General features: G+C 33.0%; 1 protein-coding gene across 1 annotated transcript; it reads left to right on the forward strand.

The window, feature by feature from the left end:
• Nucleotides 1-1,287: 1,287 nt before the first annotated feature.
• LOC114745632 (putative protein TPRXL) lies at nucleotides 1,288-21,258 on the forward strand. The gene is made up of 3 exons (XM_028933792.1): nucleotides 1,288-1,573; nucleotides 1,671-1,902; nucleotides 20,937-21,258. The coding sequence occupies exons 1-3, from the start codon at nucleotides 1,288-1,290 to the stop codon at nucleotides 21,256-21,258; spliced, it is 840 nt and encodes a 279-aa protein (XP_028789625.1).
• Nucleotides 21,259-21,793: the final 535 nt, after the last annotated feature.

Here is a 21,793-nt window from a genome sequence, read left to right on the forward strand (position 1 = left end):
TTCTTATGGCACGAGAAAGTGCTAGAATGCATTTTGGTGAGGCTGAGCGAAAGCTCTTAATGATTTCATAATCCTACGGGATGATGTGCTCATTGCAGGTACATTTAATGAAATCACCTCTACGAATGTGGAGTGGGCCCGCTCCTATGAGATCGTGACAAAATCTCTAAAGCATTCGTTATGCACTAGGCACGCGCATGGCCGTTTTAACGCGCAAAAATGCCGTTAACAGCGAAAATGTGGGGGTATAATCTGACTAATAATGCCTCTAGTATACGCCTAAGAGGTGTTGGTTTTAAGTTCATAGGACCACCAATATCTCTGTGTACTAAGTGTTATTGGTTTAGGTCAGGTTTTAAGTCCAAAGGACCACCAGATACAATGGTTATACTCATGTGTGTAACTCAACTAAAGGTACTTCCTTTGACACATGTGGGGGATTGTTGTAAATATTATGTATGGGTGTGTCAAAGGAAGAGTCCCACATTGCTTGGGATTGTGAGGATCCAAGTAATAAGTGGTCTTGGGCTACCAAATGGGCCAAGAGGAGGAGTGGACTTACGCGCACAATGGGCCACCGGAGACAAATCTGGCCATTTCCCCTATCCCCCTGTGCACGAGTCAAATGCGGTACTGGGCACTTTATTGGAAATATCCATCTAAATTTTAATTATAATTATGCCTCTTCAATGTTCGTAATCGAAGATTTATTCTCCTTAAATAGTCATTAAACAAGTTAATTACTACTTGAAACCGCTCATTTAATTATGAGTTAATTATCATTAAGCGCGTTTAAATGTGCCCAATAGTATTGTGATCCGTAGCCTATAAAAGGGGCATGAGACGGAAGTTCAAACAGGGACCGTCGTGCTCTGAGCTTTCTGGAAGAATCCGTTTAATCCTGGGGAGTGCCGCTTCTTGCTTTGCCGGTAGTTGCGGAATAGCTCTTAAGGATAGTGTCTGTAAGACACGACTCAGATTTACCGTTCTCTGCAGGTGTTGCTGTCAACAGGGTTTGCCTAGCATTATAGAGGAGGTGGAAGATCTGCTAGATCTTAGAGAATTTTGGTGCTGCCGCCAACAAAGACTGCGATCCACCATCGTGGATGGATCCTGCAAGTCCAAAAAGAGGCTCAAAGCATGAGCTAGTCGTTGAGCTTCTCGTCCCACGCATTCCAACACCCCCTATTCCCATTTGCTTTAAAAATACTAATATGCTCACACTTTGCGACTCATAGTCTCACACTCACACACCAACTCATTCCTTTCCTCTCGCAGTTCGCAGAAATGGTTGGATTTACATACGTTTCTGATACGGACGACGAGTCGGCCATCGACCAAATCATCTCTCAAGCTCAAGATGCCTGTGTTTTGGAGCAAGTTTCCACCATCAATTGCGCTTTCCTCACCGATTCCGTCCTCCCCACTGACCTTGAATCCCGGTTCCGCAAACTCAAATCGTTTCCGGTCACTAAATCAAAGCAGCTTCCGAAGACCTCTTCGGCAAGGGGGAAAGCAGGATCTAGTTCTTTATCTAATGAGCAAACTCCTCATTTTTCACCCTCCAAGCAAGGTAAGATGGTTTTGGACGGCAAGTCACAATCTGGATACATGTCGGATCATTTGGATATTTCGAAGGACGACAAAGTGGAATTCTTCCCGCGGGAAAGAGGTGGTGTCGGTGAAATCTAAACACGGCTCTGTTTCTTCTCCTTCTAATTCTTCATATTCTTCGGAGGAAGGTTCAATATCTTCGCTGTTCAAACAAAAATTGGGTTCGAAACAAAAATCAAAAGGTGGGTCGCAGTCTTCTCCTGGGAGCAGGTGCAAGAGATCTCAGCGATTTGGTCACAAATGGGGGAGGACTAGAGGAGGACCGAGGGCTCGAGTTGAGACTGGCAGGTTAAGGAGGGAGAAAGAGTGTTTTTTTTTTCAAGACAAAACTGTGTGAACCGCCCAACGGGTTTTTTTCCGGTTTAACACCGGTTTTAACCGGTTGGACCGGTTCCCCACCGGTTCAAACCACATCTGGTTTTTTCTGCAAAACAGATAGGACTGGCGACCGATTCACCGGTTTTCCAATTGACAATATTATTATGATATCAGATTTAGTATAAAAGTTAGCAATAATTAACACTAATCCTTAAAATACTTATAATTTTTGAATTTTTAATATAATATAAATTTTAAATATTAGTTAGATACTTTTTCAATGATAAAAATAAAGAAATAAAATTATTTATTTCATAATTATTAAATTGTTTACAAAATTGTTGATAAAAGTAAGGTTTTATTTTAAATATTTTGAATTAAAAATTTATATGTCAACATTTGAATACCCATTCATCATTTTAAAATCGTTTAATTAGCATTTTTTTAATTAGTAATGGTAACGATGTTCAGAGGTTTCCTGTTCAATTGCGTCCGACTGTATGCGCTGTTGTGATGCTACTGCATAATTGATGAATGATACAGCTCTTACTTTGATTTTTAAAAAAATAAAACAAAAGAAACAGTAATATTTATTAAATAACAAATTTAACTAATTTCTTTATTATCTATATATTTGTTATCTAAATCTGTGTTCAACACAGGAGGAACCGGGGGAGTATAACAATTTCAAATTTTATTCCTATGTTTTAATTCAAACCTATAACACATACTTAGAAGATATGGTTTAACATGAAACGGCAGAGACAGCTAAAAGAGGAAGGTAGCATGGGAAAAAGACAATGGTTACTCAATTATCGAAATCCCACAAATTTTTATCTATGCAAATAATGAATTTAATCCAAATCTAAATCCAAATTCAAACCACCATTGATCGAAACATATTGTTTGATATTCTCTCTGGTCCTTATTATTATAAGAATACACTAACTAATTTACACATACCAATAAAACTAGTTAAAAGCTTTAAATCTATCTTGAAATTCAAATAGTTTCTAAAACTACCCTTATTAATTACACTAAATTCTAATATCATATTAATTTTTATTCTCTCACTATTCACATTAAATATAGACATATATTGAAAAAAAATATTTAATACTCATAGAAACTGTCAAAGGATCTTATAACAAAGACTAAGAATTTTTTCTAGAAGGACTATTATGTTATTATTAGAAATTTCATTCTCCCTTCCCCGTGATTTCGATTTCATTCTCCCAATTAATATCAAACTTCTCTCTCTCTATGTTTTTTTTTTTTGGATAAAAAGATCAAATATATAAAAATGAAAATATTATACACGTAATGCCGCCATGACTTGTGATCCGGGGAGGGGGAAGGCAATAAAATTGCTCTTGAATGGAAGGATATTGATATGAGTCAATTAAGCAGAGAAAGTAGAGGCAACTTGAGTCACCTAACGCAATATCATATTGACTTTGACTTTAGCTCTTATCCAGGTTCAAAGACTTTTGATGTATTAACGAAGGACAAAATATCCACACAAGCTTCCTTTCTCACGCTAACGTTCTTTTCGGGCTGCAAGAAATAATTGCAATGAACTTGTGGTCCATGGGAGAGAGTAAAGACTGCGCAATTTTGACTTCGTTTAGGGTACAACGTTCAATGTTTATGTTTGTTCTTTCCAAATATGCCTTTCACATGGGTCGGGTTGTTCACACCATGAGGTAATTTTTCCGAAGTAGTACAATCATGCTATCAAGTTACTTTTTTGAAGAAAAAAATAGATTTAAATTTCAGAATATATATACATATAAGTCAGACCGATCTTTAACAATAAAAATGCTTATTTTCTACTAACGTTCTTGATTCATTGCTTATGTATTAGAATTGGATAAGTTTATAAAACATGTTAATTCAGAAAAAAACTTGAAGTGATAAATTTCTTAAGTTGTATACCCCCGTCATTCCAAAATATAAGTCATTTTAACCAACTAGTCAATATAAGACATTGTAAGTTAATTCATTAAATGTGCTATAAATTAAATATCTTTTCCGACTTTACTCGTATTAAACGAGGTAGTGAATGAGAGAGAAACATAAAAGGAATTATATTTAAACATTAATTATAGGGATAAAATTTACAAATAGACATTAATTATTTTTTAAGTGACTTGTATTTTGAACTAAATCATTCTTTTAAAAGCAATTTATATTATGAATCAAATGGAATAATGTAGGTAACAGTGACTTGCATTTAAGATTGATGATGGTCATATATTTCAGAGGCAGGTAACATCAAAATAAACACATGATATATACAATTATATAGTGTCGAATGATAGTAGTTTTGTAGAATACCACTCGTTCCATTTTATAAGACGGTTAACGGAATCGTGTTAATAAAAGATGTGGCTAAAATTAGTTAAGTGCCATAAATATGCAAAGAAAACTAATTTATTTTCCAAAAACACCTTTATAAAAAAAAATAGGTGGGAGAGAGAATGAGGAAAAAAAGGTGAAAGAAAATCTAATTAATTGAGAGTAAATATGAAAAAAAAAATTACGTTAAATATTTAGACACTTCTAAGCTATTTCTTATAAAAGGTAACATGCCTTTTCAAAAAACCATCTCTTGTAAGAAACAAAGACAGGAGGGGTAGTATTTTATCAATATCTTAGGGCATCTCATTCGTATATTTGTTATTTCGTCCGTGATCGAATCGTTAGTCTTTTTCTCCAAAAGACTTCTTTCTTTCTTTGGTTTTTTTTGAATGGGATAAGTTTATAAAATTTGAGTGAATTAGGAGAAAGCAGCGAGGAAATTGATATTGATATGATGAGTCAATGAAGCAGAGAAAGTGGAGGCAACTTGAGTCACTTAATGCAATGCTCTCTCCGTCCCTTGTTATAATATCCTTTTAACTTGAGTCACCTATTGCAGTGTCATATTGACTTTAGTCCTTAAAATAAAAACTAGTTTGACTTCTTTTTTTGGTTACATGAGGGGCGGGATCGAACCCGCACATTACCAACACACACACACACTAGGTGCCACTCCGCCTAGAGGCGGTTGGCAAACTAGTTTGACTTTATTTTAAATATAAGATCTCAATTCACTTTGTCTCTCATATTTATTCATTTTGTTTTTCAAAATAGTCTTTATAGCAACTGCACATGTTAAAGATCTCATCAAATAATATTTATAACGAATATACATGATTAATAAGGATATTTTAGGAAAGACAATACCTAATTATTACAAATAACTAATTTAATAAATTTTTTTTAATTTACTCAAATTAGTCAACTAGTTTTTATATTAAAGACCTGAGATAATATTAATGAAGAACAAAATATCCACACAAGCTTCCTTTCTCACGCTAACGTTCTTTTCGGGCTGCAAGAAATAATTGCAAAGAACAGGTCGTCTTCAAAGCGGTCACGGGAGAGAGTAAAGACTACGCAATTTTGACTTCTTTTAGGGTACAACGTTCAATGTTTGTATTTGTTCTTTGCAAATGTGCCTTTCACATGGGTCAGATTGTTCACCCCATGAATTTATTTTTCATAGTAGTACAATCATGCCATCAAGTTACTTTTTTCTTTAACAATAAAAATACTTATTTTCTACTAACGTTCTTGATTAATTGCTTATGTATTAGAATTGGATAAGTTTATAAAACATTTTAATTCCAAAAAAAAACTTAAAATGATAAATTTCTTAAGTTGTGTACCTCCCTCAGTCCAAAAATAAATCATTTTAACCAATTAATCAAAATCAAGAAATCGTAAGTTGATTCATTAAATGTGTTTTAAATTGAGAATCTTTTTCAACTTTACTCATATGAGGTAGTGAATCACTACAAAAAAATTGACTTTCAGCGGCGACAAGTATAAAAGTCGCCACTGAAAGTTTTCGGCAGCAACAAGTCGCCGCTAAAAAGTCGTTGCCGTAGCAGCCGTGGCTGAAAACTTTCAGTGACGACTAAAAAGGTTGCCGCTAAAAGATACTTTCAGCAGCAACTTTTAGAAGTTTCGGCGGCAACATTTGTCGCTGCTAAAAAGCCTTTTAGCGGTGATAAGAATGTCGCCGCTGAAAGACACTTTTGGCGGCGACATTCTTGTCGCCGCTAAAAGACTTTTCGGTATGTTTACCTGCGACTTTTTTGTCGCCGCTGAAAATAATGCCTAAGAAGAGTTGGCTTTACCAACGTCACGTCATTACCGCCGACACCACATCATCATTGCCGGTCGCCACGTCATCACCGTCGGCCGCCATGTCATCATCCAATTATTTTCATCTTAAATATGTCTTCTTCAAGATTCGAACTCGTGACCGCCTCCTTTCATGTCCAATCTTCTTGCCATTGAGCTAGATTGAATTTGTTTATTAATATTGTAAAATAAAATATATATTATTATATTACACTTTCAGCGGCGACCAAAAAAGTCGCTGCTGAAAGTCCACTTTCAGCGGCGACACTTTTGTTGCCGCTGAAAGTCTTATTGTCAGCAGCGAACTTTCAGCAGCGACAAAAAAAGTCACCACTGAAAGTCCATTTTCAGCAGCGACAAAAATCTTAGTTTTAGCAGCGAACTTTCAGCGGCGACAAAAAAAATCGCCGCTGAAAGAACTTTCGGCGGTGACAAAAAAGTCGCCGCTGAAAGTCGTCGTCTAAAGTCTGTTTTTTTGTAGTGAATGAGAGAGAAACATAAAAGGAGTCACATTTAAGTATTAATTGTAGGGATAAAACTGACAAATAAACATTATTTACTCTTTAAGTAACTTGTATTTTGAATCAAATCATTCTTCTAGAAGTGACTTATATTACAAATCGAATGGAATAATGTAGGTAACAGTCACTTGTATGTAAGATTGATGAAGGTCATATATTTTAGAGACACGTAACATCAAAATAAACACATGATTTATACACTTGTATGGTGTCTAATGATAGTAGTTTTGTAGAGTATCCCTCGTTCTTTTTTGTAAGAGATGATTAACCTTTATTCTCCTACCCTTTTCTTTTTCGTTTTCTGCATGGTTTGGCTGTAATGGAGGGGAGAGAGAGAGATGGGGTAGTGAGAAAAAGTGAAGGAAAGAGGAGGAGGACCGGTGGGTTCATGTTATATGGCAAGATTGAAGTATATGATGCTGGGTTTTGAGCTTGCATGTCACTATTGCCTCTGTTTCATGAATCCTCGAATAGGGCATGTCATTTCTGTGTTGATAGGCATCGGGTTTGAGGTATTGGGAGAGAGCAAACATGTATTATATGAATATGAAGTTACATGTTGATCTTATCCTTCATTTAGAGGATCTACTAATGGTTGGGAGTAGGATCTGAATTTTCTCTTCCTTGTGCGTGCTGTTATTGCTGTTAAGGGAGATTAGGAAATAAATTAGAAAGCAATATCTATATAAATATATATTGGTTAGTTGCTGTAAATAAAGTTATGGGTTCAACGGAAAAGAAATGATTAATATATATTTATATATATATAAGTTATGCATGTGTATTGTTACTGTCAAGAAAGGCCGAATTGGTTCACGAAATATTAAAATAATGAGGTTGGTTGGATGTATTTGAGTTCTTGGTTTATGACTCTCAAAGCAAGAATTTATATTTATGAAAGAATGAGTTTTGGCTTCTTAACATGGGAGCTGAAATTTTGGAATGTTAGGAAGAACTTAAAGTGATTAAGTTTTGAATTAAGGATGTTTAAGTTATATTTAGAAGCAGTAAAATGATGATTTAATTACTGTTCCAAGGTGGAAAATTTTCAGATTTGAGTGAAGAGCTGAATAGATAAATTATATTTGAGTTTCAAAGGGATTGTCATTGAAACAGGGGTGATTAAATCCTATTAAATATGTGCCTGTAAATCTGGAAAATTTCCAGATTTGTTTCTAAGTGATTTTTAAGGATTGCTGAATTAAACAAAATGAATTTGGGAGTTAAATGAGGATTTTGAAACTGCGTGAGTTTGGAAGCTAAAAATCAGATGGGAAGTGAAAAGCAATGATCAAGTTTACAGTATTGTGTTTAAGCGATTGCATATGGAGTTTTGAACCTATGAAAGGTATGTCTAAATCTGAAAAATTCCCGATTTAATGTGTATAGCTGTTTGGAAATTATTTTAAGGTATGCATTTGGGAAATTCTCAATGGTACAGTTAATGATTAAGGTATGGGTTGAAAATTGACAATTGATAGAAGTTATTGGAAAGGTTGTTGGAGGAATGTTAGACCAAAGATTAAGAAGATTATTAGATGGTTAGAAATTGAAATTGCTTAGCTTGAATTTAAATGATAAATATTAAGTTAATTGGGAATAAAAGCTAAGAGAGCTTATAGAATTATTTTGGAAAAAGAAATAAAATAAATTGTTGCCATTATATATATTATTTTTAACCAAGTTAACCTGTTACTAAGTAAAGCAACAGTATGGGGTTATGATAAGGGAGAAAACCCTGCAAAGAGAATTAGATTGAATAAGAAATATTGTCTGGGATGACCAACTATTAAATAGAAGGAATAAAGTTCATTAATGGGTCAAAAGAAGTTATATTTTGATAATAAAAGTTTAATGGACTAAGCATTGACCCATTTATCAATGAAACTATGTTATAGGATTTGATATTTGCCCAAGCTGCCACGAAAGCCAATAAAAAAGAAATCTGGACAAGGTAAACCAAAAGAAAAGACTCCTAATAGTGACTCTTTCCCTCTAATATACTTATGTAATAGTTATGCATGTTTATTTGTGTCATAGTGCCTGTATTTTTTAATGAATATACAGTGGATATGTTTTGAGACAAATGATTGTGAACTCATAGAGCTATACTCAGGTATGAATATGTGAAAGTGGCTTCACACTAAGCTTATAGAGATATACTCAGGTATAAGTCTGTGGAATTTGCTTTGTATTAAGCTCATAGAGCTGTACTCAATTATGAGTATGTGATGTTGATTTAATTGCCATGGCCATATGCATTGCAAAGCATGAGATGCATGAGCGTCATTGATTATATCTGTTTGGAAAGCGTGGAATGCATGAGCATTGTTGATTATATTTGTTTCCAAAGTGTGGGATGCATTAGCATCATTGATTATATTTGTTCGCAAAGCTTATAATGTTTGAGCATCGATATCTATGCTTGGTTGCAAATGCTGTTAATATGGCTTGTTTTGCATGTGTTTATGAGTTTTGTATAATTGTATGATGGGCTACTATCACTACTGAGATTCCTATAATCTCACCCCTTTCTTTCATGACATACAGCGAAGGCTAGTGGCTCAAAGGGCAAGAGCGTCATTGTCTATTGAGAATTAAGAAGGTTAGGAAGCTGGAGAAGTTAATTTGTTGGTCATTAAGTTTATTTTGAATCTTCTAGTTATATTTTGTTAGCCATGTGAGGCTATGCTTTTGTATATAATTATATGTAATTATGTAAAGTACTTATGGGCCGTATTTATCTCTATAAAGAGGAAAGTGATGGCTATGTTGCTAGCAAAATAAGTGCCATTACCTTTGATAGCTACATAATGTTAGATAAATATTTAGATATTGCTATGGCATTAAATATTAACAGTTTAATAGAAGTAGCTTATTGATATTTGAGCCAGGAAATTAATTAGATGTTTGAACTACTGAACAGGTATTTCTATAAGTTATTTCAAAATGTTTAAAATTTTTCAGAAAATTGCATTCCTAATACAAGATGAATCCTGGCTTCATGGTTTGACAAATAATTAGTTAACCTTATGGTATACTTAAAGTAGGTGTTACAATAACTCCACAGTTAAAAATAACAACTTCTACATTTGAAATCACAAGTTAAGTATTGGAAATAACAACTAAACTTTGGTGTTTATAATTAACTTCTCTTGACATATCTTTTTTAAACTTGACAGATGCACACATATAATGTTCTTTCTCTTGGCAAATCTTTTCTTTTGACAAATGCAAACATCTGACCTTATTCAAACTTGACACATCTATTGGCAATATTTTGATCTGCTAACAAATTATCGGTCTATGGGGTAAAGTTTTCATTCTCATCACTAGATGTGAGGGGGGAAGTTACAACACTAGTATCAAATCACCATATAATATCTAAAGTTGTAGCGCCATGTCTCCAAAAAACTTCCTCTATTATTGAAAAGGCTTTTTTTCTTACTGTCATTTGTTCTTTGGCAAAGTCAAAAGTCCCCTCGATATTAAATTGATATGTCATTGTAAGATTATCAAATCCAAAACCCACACAATATAGGAACAAAAGTAGCAAAGAAACCAATCTGTTTCTTATAGCTAACACCATAAAAAAGCGGATGAAAGAAGAGTAAAGAAGAAATAGAGAAAGGATGAATTAGGATTCAAAGAAAAAATAATAACTTTCTATGAGTCATCCTCTCCAGATTAATCTTTCCTCCTAAACAAACACTTCTTGTGTGCCTCTTCTTTCTAGCCTTCTTTCCTTGCTAGTCCGCTGACGTCCGAATCACCACTAGATACAAAATCATCTACAACCAGCAGTGCTTTTGTATCCTTTTGAGATGGATGTGGTCGGAGGGAGAAGAGGAGATGATGGCAGCGGTGGTGTATCCTTAGCTACAGGACCAAAATGAGAAACAACAAAAGTGATGGAAGCATATGGGGATTATATTTCGGAAGGAAGAGAATATGAAAAGGAGAAGGGCATTTTGGTCTTTTCTCTAATATTTTATAATTTCAATTTATGACTTGGTCTCCCCAGACAATTTAGCTTATTCAGGTGTACTTTTCGTGATTTGGTAATTTAGGGGGTTTTATTTGCTATTTTTTTCTTAATCTATTTGAATGGATCAAGGATGTTAATTAAATTAGTTGATATAATATGTTTTTTTTTTTAAAACATCCTCTTCCTTAATTCCCTTCCTCTTTCTCTGACTTGATTATTATTGGAAGAATATCAATATAGTTAATTACTTAATTTAGAAAAATTGAGGAGTATTTTTTTTCTGTATAATAATGAGACGTGTCCAGCACTGGTTTCGCCAAACGAATTGGAATCATTGGATCATCGACTTCATGGGGCCCATTGTTTCCATGATTACTTGCAACACCTCACTTTTATATACTAATAGGATCATTTTAACGTCTGTAAATCACTAACGCCAGGTCTCCGTCCTGGGAAAAGACAGGAAACTTTTTTTTTTATTTCCTTTAACATTGGAATCCGTTGATCAAATATTTCAAACCTTCAAATAACTGATGAGTGATCCAATATCAACCTCGCTTTCAACTTAATCTATTATTACCTAGAATGATTTTATATTGTGAAATCTCATAATATTATATTAAAAATATAGCAGCCATTTTGGTTGACAGCACATACTTACAGCCGGCAGTGCTCGGCAGTGCTCTCCTCCTTATAGAGAACACAAAATAATATTTACATAAAGCAAGTAAAGTTACTTGCCCATATAACATATACAATAGTACAAATATTAACTTATCAAAATATTCTACTTCATAAGTACAGAATATAGCGGGCACGTCTGCTCTTCAATCAGCTCACCTTCTTCTTAAACATCCTCCTTATCCTTCGAGTTACTAGCCTTCGCTGTTCATCATAAATTAGAGGGTGAGATTCCGAAGAATCCCCGTAGTAGTAATTTTCATCAAACAAATGTGCAGATTACATAAAGCATGCAAAACAAGTCATAGTGGAACATAACCTTGCAAGCTAATGCAATTAAGCATTTATACGCAATGACAGATAAACAAGCTGAATAAATAATACGCAAATAATTTGCAAATACTGCCTCATGTCTATCAGCCTACACGTGATCACGGCTAAATAATCCATGCAAGGAATTAAGGATTACATGTTCTCCTGCTTTAAACAGAAATATGGCACAAACATGCAGCAATCATACACAAGTGTAAGGTAGGAAAGAACTACTACTTGGTCTGCTTCCCTCCAAATAAAACCTTACCGTTCTCCTTTCTTTCTGCTTCTTGGTGAGCTTGAGCATATATCAAAACCTATCATGTTTGTAAGGGTAGATCAATATTTGATCCAACTGTAATTCATAAATTCAATAACTCTCTTTAGGTCCCAAATTTTCTTTAATCTCTACCCTTACATAACAGTTGGTCATCCTAGATAATTTTTCTTATTCAAACTATTCTCTCTAGAACGCTTCGTTCCTTAATTATCTTAACCCATACAATTTACTTTACTTAGTTACTAGTCATCTTGGTCAAAAATATTATATATACACATATATTCACACCAATTGATTTCATTTCATTCTTCCGAAATAATTCAATACGCTCTGTTAGCTTTTATTAACAATTAACATACTACTCATAATTCAAATCCAAGCTAAGCAATTTCAATCTCCAGCCATCTATTAAACTTCTTAATCTTTGGTCTAACATTCCTCTAACAACCTTTCTAATAACTTCTATTAATTACCAATTTTTAACCCATACCCTAACCATTAACTGTACCATTGAGAATTTTCCAAATACAAACCTTTAAATAATTTCCAAACATCATAACTATTAACTTATCCATTTAAAATCTCCATCCACCACTAGCAAACCTCAAGCAGTGATTTTCAAATCAATTTCCTAGTTTAAATTCTTTGATCCCCAAAACAGCTGCCAACTTTAATTCTAATCTTAATCATTAAGTCTCTAAAACTTCCCACTGTTTTTATTCTATAACTACTAGTCCATTTCTTTAAACAATTCTATCAATTCCTTAAAATTAAAACTCACGGCCCATATATATAAAATATATCTAATGGAAATTTCATCTTTAATAATTAAACTTTCATTATCAAAGAATCCTTTTCAATATCACATCAATAACTTCTTTGGTCCTACCTTATTTTCGTTCTCCAACAATTTAGTACACTTGACTCATTTCCAGCAAACTTAACTGAACATCTATAATCATAATTATAATACAGTTAAAAATATCGTACGTACATACGTAGGTATGTTCTTATATCATTTAAACACCTATAATTTCCACTTTCAAAAGTCCTGTTACAATCCACACTTATAACATTACTTATCCATATGTATATCTCATTAACAACTCTCTGAGTAGTCTTTTGCCTCTTCTTTATTATACAATCAGCTACGTCATTAAATCCAGAAATTTCTAGCTTTACAAACATCATATACACACTTCCTTTCTATTCTTTAGTAGCTCCTTAATACTTTAAAACACCTAAACTTTCGTTCTTATCCAAACTAGAAATATATTCCCCTTGGAACAGCAACCTAATTTAGTTCTAGTCCTAACCGTATTAATCATGCAACCTAATATAGATGTATCGCCTCATTCCTCTCCAATCTTGTTAGAACCCGATACCCCAAGACAAGAAAAACTTAAAACAGTCTTGAACAGGAGAGAAGCAAACACATGCCACAGCACATAACGCACCAACAAGCTTCACTCTACACTCCACCATTCCTTGCTCAATTACTTCAATATTTTCCTAACCATAAACCATTTAACTGTGCAATTTCTGTTCCTACAACATGACCGAGACACACATATACAAGTCTCTGTTCTTCCCTTTTTATTCGGCCATCACAGAGCATATGTATATATATACATATTACTCCAGCACGTTACACCCCCCAAGTCAATAACACACATAAGTATATATATACGTTTTGCATCTTCCTCGGTCCCTTCCTCCAAACCGTAACCAACCTTAAACAAAAGGTTTTGCCCCCTGTTTAGAAACAGCAAAACCAGACTTCCCCAAGCTTTTAACCCCTGTTCGGCCAGCAACAAAACAGAGCAAGAATTCGATACACACATACACCTACAGCGATCGGTTACACATACACACCTTTCGGGTATAAAGCAGAGGCAAAGAAAAAGACATGCAACCTTAAAAACCAACATCAAACACTTCGATATACCCATAGAATCTGCATCCATCGGTCCTCTTATCATTTCCATCACTTTCTCTCAATACCCTTCTGTCTCTCTCTCCGCAAACACGCCATAAACATGACCGAAACCAGAAAATGAAAACAGTGATGGACATGTGAAGCTCACCTGATTCAGAATCCAAGTTTGCATGCAAGAAAAACTACCTCCGATCAATTCCTCCGTCGCCAACCTCTTCCTCTCACGGTCTGTCTCTCGCGCTCTCTCTCTCTCTTTCAGCGTTGCAGAATGAAGTGAAAAAGGAGGGTAGGATCGGTCTGGAGATTAAAGAGGCAGAACACGTGGATGACCAGCTGATAATTGAGGGAGTGAATCAGGTGGCAAACAAAGAAGGCAGCACGTGTATTACCAAGTTTCTGGACCATTTTGCCCTCCATAATAATTATTCCTCCAATCTTATCCTTCTCCTATTTTTCTGAAATATAAGATATATCCAGAAATTAAACCAAAAATATTATAAATGGATTTTTCTTATCCATTAGCTTCTTTGACCCATAAAATAATTTTCCTAAAAATTTCGGGTCAAAAGTCAACTCCTAACTATTTTTCTGAAATTTCCAAGAAAATAGCTCTTAATTTCAGAAATTAATCCTTAATCCATTTTAAGGATTTTATGCCTCAATTATCTTCTTTACTATCTCAAATGATCATCCTAAAATTTTCAGATTAAATATAAATCTCTAACTATTTTTCCATAATTTTCAGAGAAAATAAACCATTTTTCTCTTCAAAATTATCTATTAAAATTATTTAATCCATTTTTGGGGAAATACCTTTTCCAAAATGTCTCTAAACCTTAAAAATGATTATTCCATAATTTTTCCCACTTTATTTGGCAAATAAATAATTTTAATAAATTTCCTCTTTTCTACTCATCCTAAGTCATAAAATTCGGGGTGTTATATTACTTGTAGGAAAACTTACAATAAGGTCCCACCCAAGAGAATTAAATATAAAAAGGTCTTTTAAAATTAACAAATTAATCTCAAGTCCTAAGGTACCTCATTGCAAAAGATTTCATTTGTTTAATTACCAAATTGCCATATCTTCTTTTTTCTTAAGTATGCATTAACACTGAAAGAGCAATTGTTAACAACTTAAAGTGTAATGATTAACAACTATCGCAGCAAGCATTAACAACACATTTTTCCAGCGCATCACAAAAATGTAATACATGAGTTTTCAATTTTTGCCGTGATAGTTGTTAATCGTTATACCTTAAGTTGTTAACCACCACTCTTTCAGTTACCAATGCATACTTTAAAAAAAAAAAAGATAAGGGCAATTTAGAAATTAAACCAATAAAAAATTTTTCAGTGAGGTTCCTTGAAACTTCAAATTAATTTCATGATTTCAGGGGATTTTTTTTGCATTTAATTTTTTTAAGTGGGACTTTATTGTAATTTTTTAATTACTTTATACCAGTTTGACCCCATGGACGATGAATCGGCTCCTTCCCTTACCCTTCATTTTTTCTCAACGTCTTTTTATTCCATTAGATCAACTTCTAATAACAGAGAGGGTTGTTTTTGGTTGGGGGACTTCCAATAACTGAGATTTAATATTTTATAACAATATTATTACATTATTAATTATTAAATAATATATATAAATAAATTTAAAATTTGATACGAACAGTTTATTATTATTGACATTTATTACAATTTTTATTTTTTTATGTTCTGTAATTTTAAACGGTTGAATTAAATTCTAATAGTTTATATTTATTTATATTTTTTTTTTTATTTAATGTTATAATAATATTTTTATAAACTATTACATCAGGGAAAAAAATATTCCATTCCCCACATCAAAAACTTTCAGCCCAGGTTTATGAATGGTGGACTTAACGAGAAATAGTTTTGAGATGTAGAAGCCGCGAATTATTCAACAAAACTCAACCCAACAACACTCTTGATAGTCTTATTTTTGTAAGCCCAATCTATATCCAAGCTTCAGCCCATGCCTCTCTTTTTTAAAAATTTTATGCAATCAACAGGGATTATATCTAGCAAAAAGAGTTAGTCTCTCACAACATGACAAACTAAAATTTGAATCCTAACTAAGAGAGATGCCCATATTTAATGCCTGATAATGCCTCAGTCAGGATTACCTTTAATAGGAGGATAACTGTGCTCAGCAAAAAAAAATATGTAATTAATTTATTTGATTTTGAGAGTAAGATTTGATTTTTTTTTTCAATCTAAGATTTTTTTATTTGATTATTATGGCATGAATAACAATTTTCAATTGAAAACATTAGTACAAATTTACACTATCTTTAATCATTAATATAAGAGTTAGTTTCACATTCAATTTAATCATAAATATAAGAGCTTAATCTATTTTTTTCCTTATTTTTTTCTATTTTTTTAAGGTAGTCTTTATAATAGTTGTATATGTTAAATGTTTTAATTAAATACACATGATTAGTAAGGGTATTTTAGGAAAGACAACTCATATTTGTTATGAATAATTAGCTTAACTAATTTTCTTAATCTATTCAAATTACTTAACTAGCTTTTATATTAAGAACCGAATGCAATATAAGTTACATTACTTAGCAATAATATTTTTTCCTTTTTTATAAAAAGAAAATTATATTTCATATGAAGTAATTAAGCTAGTTCGAATTATGTAACTCATGGAGATGGATTGAAACCATTTGGTTTTGTTTTAATTTGAAATAAAATTCAACCAAACTCACAAATAGACTTGTGACTTGGTAACATGTGAATTCTTTTGTAAGCAGGAGGTTGTGGGTTCAATCCACTTATAACCTCAACCCATTAGTACTTAAACCTATAACTTGAGATTTCAACCCAAGAAGTGGGTTAGAATCCTAGTTTAATATATACATTTTCTAAGAAATTAAACGTCTACATGGGGTTATAACCCCTAGTTTAGAAATTAACAGTCTGTACAATATGAGGGTAAAATTATATATTAATGTGAAAGGTTAAAAAAAAACATTGTTAAATTCTTCTAATTTACGAATAGAATAAGAGGAGCTGCTTTTAGACGCGCCATACTTATTAGTGGCTTATAGGAGAGCATGCTCGATGAAAAGAGTGTGAGTTGGCTTATACTTAAAAAATTTTATACGCTGCTTGTTAAGGGCCAAATCATAGTGGAAAATTTGCACACAGTGATTGGCTCAAGATAACAATTAGATAAAACTTAACCTAATTGATGGAGGAGTCGTAGGCTGTGAAATAAAACAACGGTTACTCCACCCACTATTACGCAAATAGGCTTCTATTAGTCCTTTTACGTTGGTTTAAAAAACAAACATTGTGAAAAAAAGTGGTAATAATTTTATAAACAAATTCAAACTCTTCACGATGGTTGTTCAAATAATCGTCATGGAAAGTGTTACAACATGATAAAAAAGTGAAACTGAAATATTATAATTGTCGTTTTTTATAGAAACTATAACAATCATAAGTGACAATTATTGTTAAAAGTCATTTAAAAAGTCCGAAGGCCTCAACCTTTTACCCCTGCTCTCCGAATTGTGAACATCAAATGTATATGATAGTAGCAACGTTATCTTACCGAGTGGAGAGTGTGCGTGCCTTATCAAGTGAAGTTTTGTGAACAGGATCAAAGAAAGGCAAGTTCCATCCAGTGAGTTACATTTGTTTCCTAGTGCTCTTCTTGTAACTCTTAATTGGCCTCATAAAACCATAATAACGAGGTTTTTGATAGGTTCTGCATGCAGTAAAATAAAGAGATGTGGAGCGTTATAAAGTGTTTCATGTCTTATATTCCAGTTCGGATGACGAGATTAAAACCATTATGATTCTTAATACAAGTCACTTTTAATATTTGTGTATATTAAAGAAAATGAGTCGAACGTTGGTTACTTAATCACATCATTTCATTAATAATAAAAAATTCTAACAGTTTTCACCATTATTTTTATTAATTATGATAAATTCTAACATTATATTAATTGCTTCTTAAACTAAATCTATAGTATAAACTAGAATATTCTCCCTGTACATATAGCGAGAGATTTTTATATGAAAATTCAAGATAAATGAAAGAAAAATAATCAATATAATAAACGTCTTTAAAAGTAACTTATATTTATGATATAAAAATATCTTTTTGAAATATACTGATAATAAAGACAAGAGGGAGGGAACCAGTTTCGGTGCTCATTATTTTGATGAGCACCCTAAGCTTATCAGATCTAAATCATTCATATTTCATTTAGATGGTTTAGATTTAGTTTTTTTTATTTATTTATTCAAAATAATTATTTTAATATGTATAGAATATAAAATAGAGATAATCTCTTAATTATCATTCTTTCAAAAAAATAGTTTTTTCTATTTAAAAATAATTAATTAAAAAATTTAAATCTGAATTGTTCAAATCAGATATAGACGATTCAAATCTAATGAGTTTAGCATACTCATCAAGATGATGAGCATTGAAACCGGTTCCCAAGAGGAAATAGGTTATATTAAAGAAGAAAACCAAATCACTATCAAGTGATCAAGGTCTAAAGCTGGATCATTTGTCTTTTATGGAAAAATAAGTTAGACAATAGACATTTTCCATTCTTTTTTTTAGTTTAATCTAAAATTTACATTAGTTCAATATAATATCAACCATATAGTATCAATATACACAGACAAATGGAGCACTAATAACAAATGAAGCCCGCTATATCCACAATAATCTCCAATATTTTGTAATATAAACACAGTTAGTGATTCAATATTCTATACAGATGAGCACTCATTACAATAATTGCTACCAGCACTACGCCCACGACTGCCATTATGAAATATTGTTCCATTACCAATATGGGATTTGCTATTCTGGGCCATAAATGCCTCCATGTCCATCTTATCATTATTGTTACCACTATGATAATAGCATCAGCGTTATTACCAAAGCTATCAACATACAGTCAAAGGTTGTAGTCCTCCCACTTGCCACCAGTTCGAATCGGACACGAGAGGTGAAGAGAGTTAAAGAAGAAGCTGCGGTATTCTTTCTTCTTTTTTTTGGTGGGGGGGGGAGCTATCAACATTATCATTCATGGATGCTGAAAATTTAATATACATATATATATATATATGTTAAGCATATTGCTAAAATATACTTCGCATGAAGCCTATTGCAAATATAGAAAAAAATAGTACTACCTCCGGTCCTTAATAAGACCTTGTTTGACTTTTATTTTAATCCTAAATATAAGACCCCAATCCACTTTGTCTATCATATTTATGTATTTTTTTTTCAAGGTAGTCCTTCTAATAATTGTAGTTCTAGTCAATATAGTTGATTAGTAAGGATATTTTAGGAAAGACAACACCTATTCATTACAAAATAACTAATAACTTAACTTCTTTTTTTAATCTCTTCAAATTAGTCAACTGGGTCTTATAATTACAACCGGAGATAATATTAAAACATACATTGAAAGCTGCAAAAAATTTTGACAAGTGAACCTTGGTCATTATAAAAAGAAGAATATGAATTGTAAATTGATGATGTTTAGCAAGGTGTAAATTAAGAAAAAATTAGTATTAAACTACTTGAAGTGATAAAAAATTTGACAACTTCAATTTCCATTCTTGCAACCCAAAAAAGAGGAACATAAGTTAAAGGCGAAATGAAACAACTGTTACAGATGAGTCTTTACATAGTTGCAAATGTCAGAGATTTTTTGGCCAAGCAAATATAGTAGAATTAGAATGAACTTCTAATGATTTACTATTAATTTTTCTTTATTTGTGACGTTGCGCAATAATTTTGTCTCTCTCTCTCACTCTCTCACACATCTTTTTATAATGAGAAAATAAAAATTTAACTAGTCTCATCAATTTTTCTTCTTTTGCAGTTTAATCATTATTTTACAACTTACGTTACAATAAATGCCACCAGGACTACACCCACGACTGCCATCATGAAATATTGTTCCATTACCAATATTGGATTTGTAATACCTCCATGTCCATCTTAGCATAATTGTTACCACTACGATAATATCATCAATCTCATCACCAAAGTTATCAACATATAGTCAAATGTTGAGAGTCCTCCCACTTGCCACCATTTCGAATCTGACACGGAGGGGTGGAGAGTTAAAGAAGAAGATGAGGTATTCTTAAATTCTTTAAAAAAAATTTTTTAAAAAGTTATCAACATATATCATTCATGGATGCTAAAAATTAGTTATACATATATATATGTTAAGCATATTACAAAAATATATACTTCGTATGAAGCATATTGCAAATACAGAAAAAATAGTACTAAAGCGTACATTGAAAGTTGCCAAAATCTTGACAAATGAACTTTTGTCATTATAAAAAGAAGAAGGGAAAATTAATTCGAAGGTCCTTATAGTTTTATTCAATTTTGAATCAGGTCCCTAGAATTTTTTTTCTTTTTATTGGGTCCTTTAACTTTTTATAGTCATATTCCTCAGTCCTTACCGTTAGATTGGATTAACACTGTTAAAAATTTTCACTAGCCAAACATGTTTGATGAAGATCTGCTCTTTCCTTCACCTTCATTTCCTTCACCATCATTCTTCCGATCCCCATCCAACCTCTCCATAAAAACCTTTCCTTCCTCGGTTGCAAAGTTAGGGATCCTCTGTGACTTTTTTTTCTGGCTAAAATATAACGATGGATGGAGTTTAGAAGACTTTAAGGGGCGTCACTTTTACTTGCTTTTTTTTTTCAATACTTGTTTATTGCTTTTATTTTCTATCGAGTGAAAATCTTTTGATACTCCATCCTTTGCACAAAAAAGATTCATGCAAACCTCGCCACTTATTAGCTATAGCCAAAGAACTAAACCAAAGCTGTTTACAATGACGATCACTCACTCTCTCTCTGTTCGTGTGTGTGTTTGTGTAATCTTAGTGAGGTTAAGAGAACTGTACCCTATCGAATTTGTGGCTTGCTAGTTAGAGCTAATCACTTGCTAGTTACACACTCATCACTCTTAAGTGAGAACTATTGGTATTCCATTGAAGTTTTGAGGGCCTCTGTTTTTTGTCTTTGAAACAGAGCCAAACATAGTCTTTTACTTAACAAAAGTGCTAATCACTCTAAGTACTCAAAGGACAGTTACAGTTATGCCCAAAGACTGGTCATGGCCGGTTCGGCACCCTCTTCCACTTCTTCCACCCCATCTCTAATGACTTCTTTGCCTGCAAAGTCATCGAGGAGCGCCTTCTCACCGATTCCCTCCACCGCGACTGTCTCCAAAATGAAACCAACCACATGGCTCTCTTCCCCATACCCTCATATTCCTCAGATTTTTGACATCTTCAACAACGGCGATTTCCTCTATTGTTCTCTAGCTCTGCGAGCTCCTAAATCTCATTGACCACATCATCGACCGTCCCTTGCTAGAGACTGGGGCCGCTTCCACCATGAAGCAGCTCCTTGAAGCAATTGTGCATTAGCATTTACAATCGGGAGGATGGTGTGGAAGGAGATGATGTTGAGCATTGAGAGAAGGGGAGGGAAAGAGCGTTCGATCAGACTTAACGCTTAACGGGCTAATGAAAACAGTGTTACTCCGTATTTAACTGCAAGGACTGACATATATGACGGTGGAAAGTAAAAGGATGTAATAAAACGAAAGAAAGGTTCAGGGACCTAATTCAAAATCAAGTTAAATTATAAGGACCTTTGAATTAATTATCCCAAAGAAGAATGTGAATTGTAAATTGATGATGTTTAGCAAGTTTTAAATTAAGAAAAAATTAGTATTAAATTTCTTGAAGTGATAAAAAATTTGACAAGTACAATTTCCATCCTTACAACTTAAAAAAGAGGAATATAAGTTAACAGCGAAATGAAACAATTGTTAAATGTCAAAGATTTTTTTGGCCAAGCAAGTATAGTAGAATTAGAAT

The sequence above is a fragment of the Neltuma alba genome, unplaced genomic scaffold (genome assembly GCF_004799145.2).
Source record: "Neltuma alba isolate B1F8T4 unplaced genomic scaffold, ASM479914v2 tig00004741_pilon, whole genome shotgun sequence".
Taxonomy (NCBI): domain Eukaryota; kingdom Viridiplantae; phylum Streptophyta; class Magnoliopsida; order Fabales; family Fabaceae; genus Neltuma; species Neltuma alba.

Coding starts and splice junctions, on each gene's coding strand:
- LOC114745632 (XM_028933792.1), top strand. CDS start 1,288: ATGGTTGGATTTACATACGTTTCTGATACGGACGACGAGTCGGCCATC. Junction 1,574..1,670: donor TTTTTCACCCTCCAAGCAAG/GTAAGATGGTTT, acceptor CCCGCGGGAAAG/AGGTGGTGTCGGTGAAATCT. Junction 1,903..20,936: donor GCTCGAGTTGAGACTGGCAG/GTTAAGGAGGGA, acceptor TCTTTGAAACAG/AGCCAAACATAGTCTTTTAC.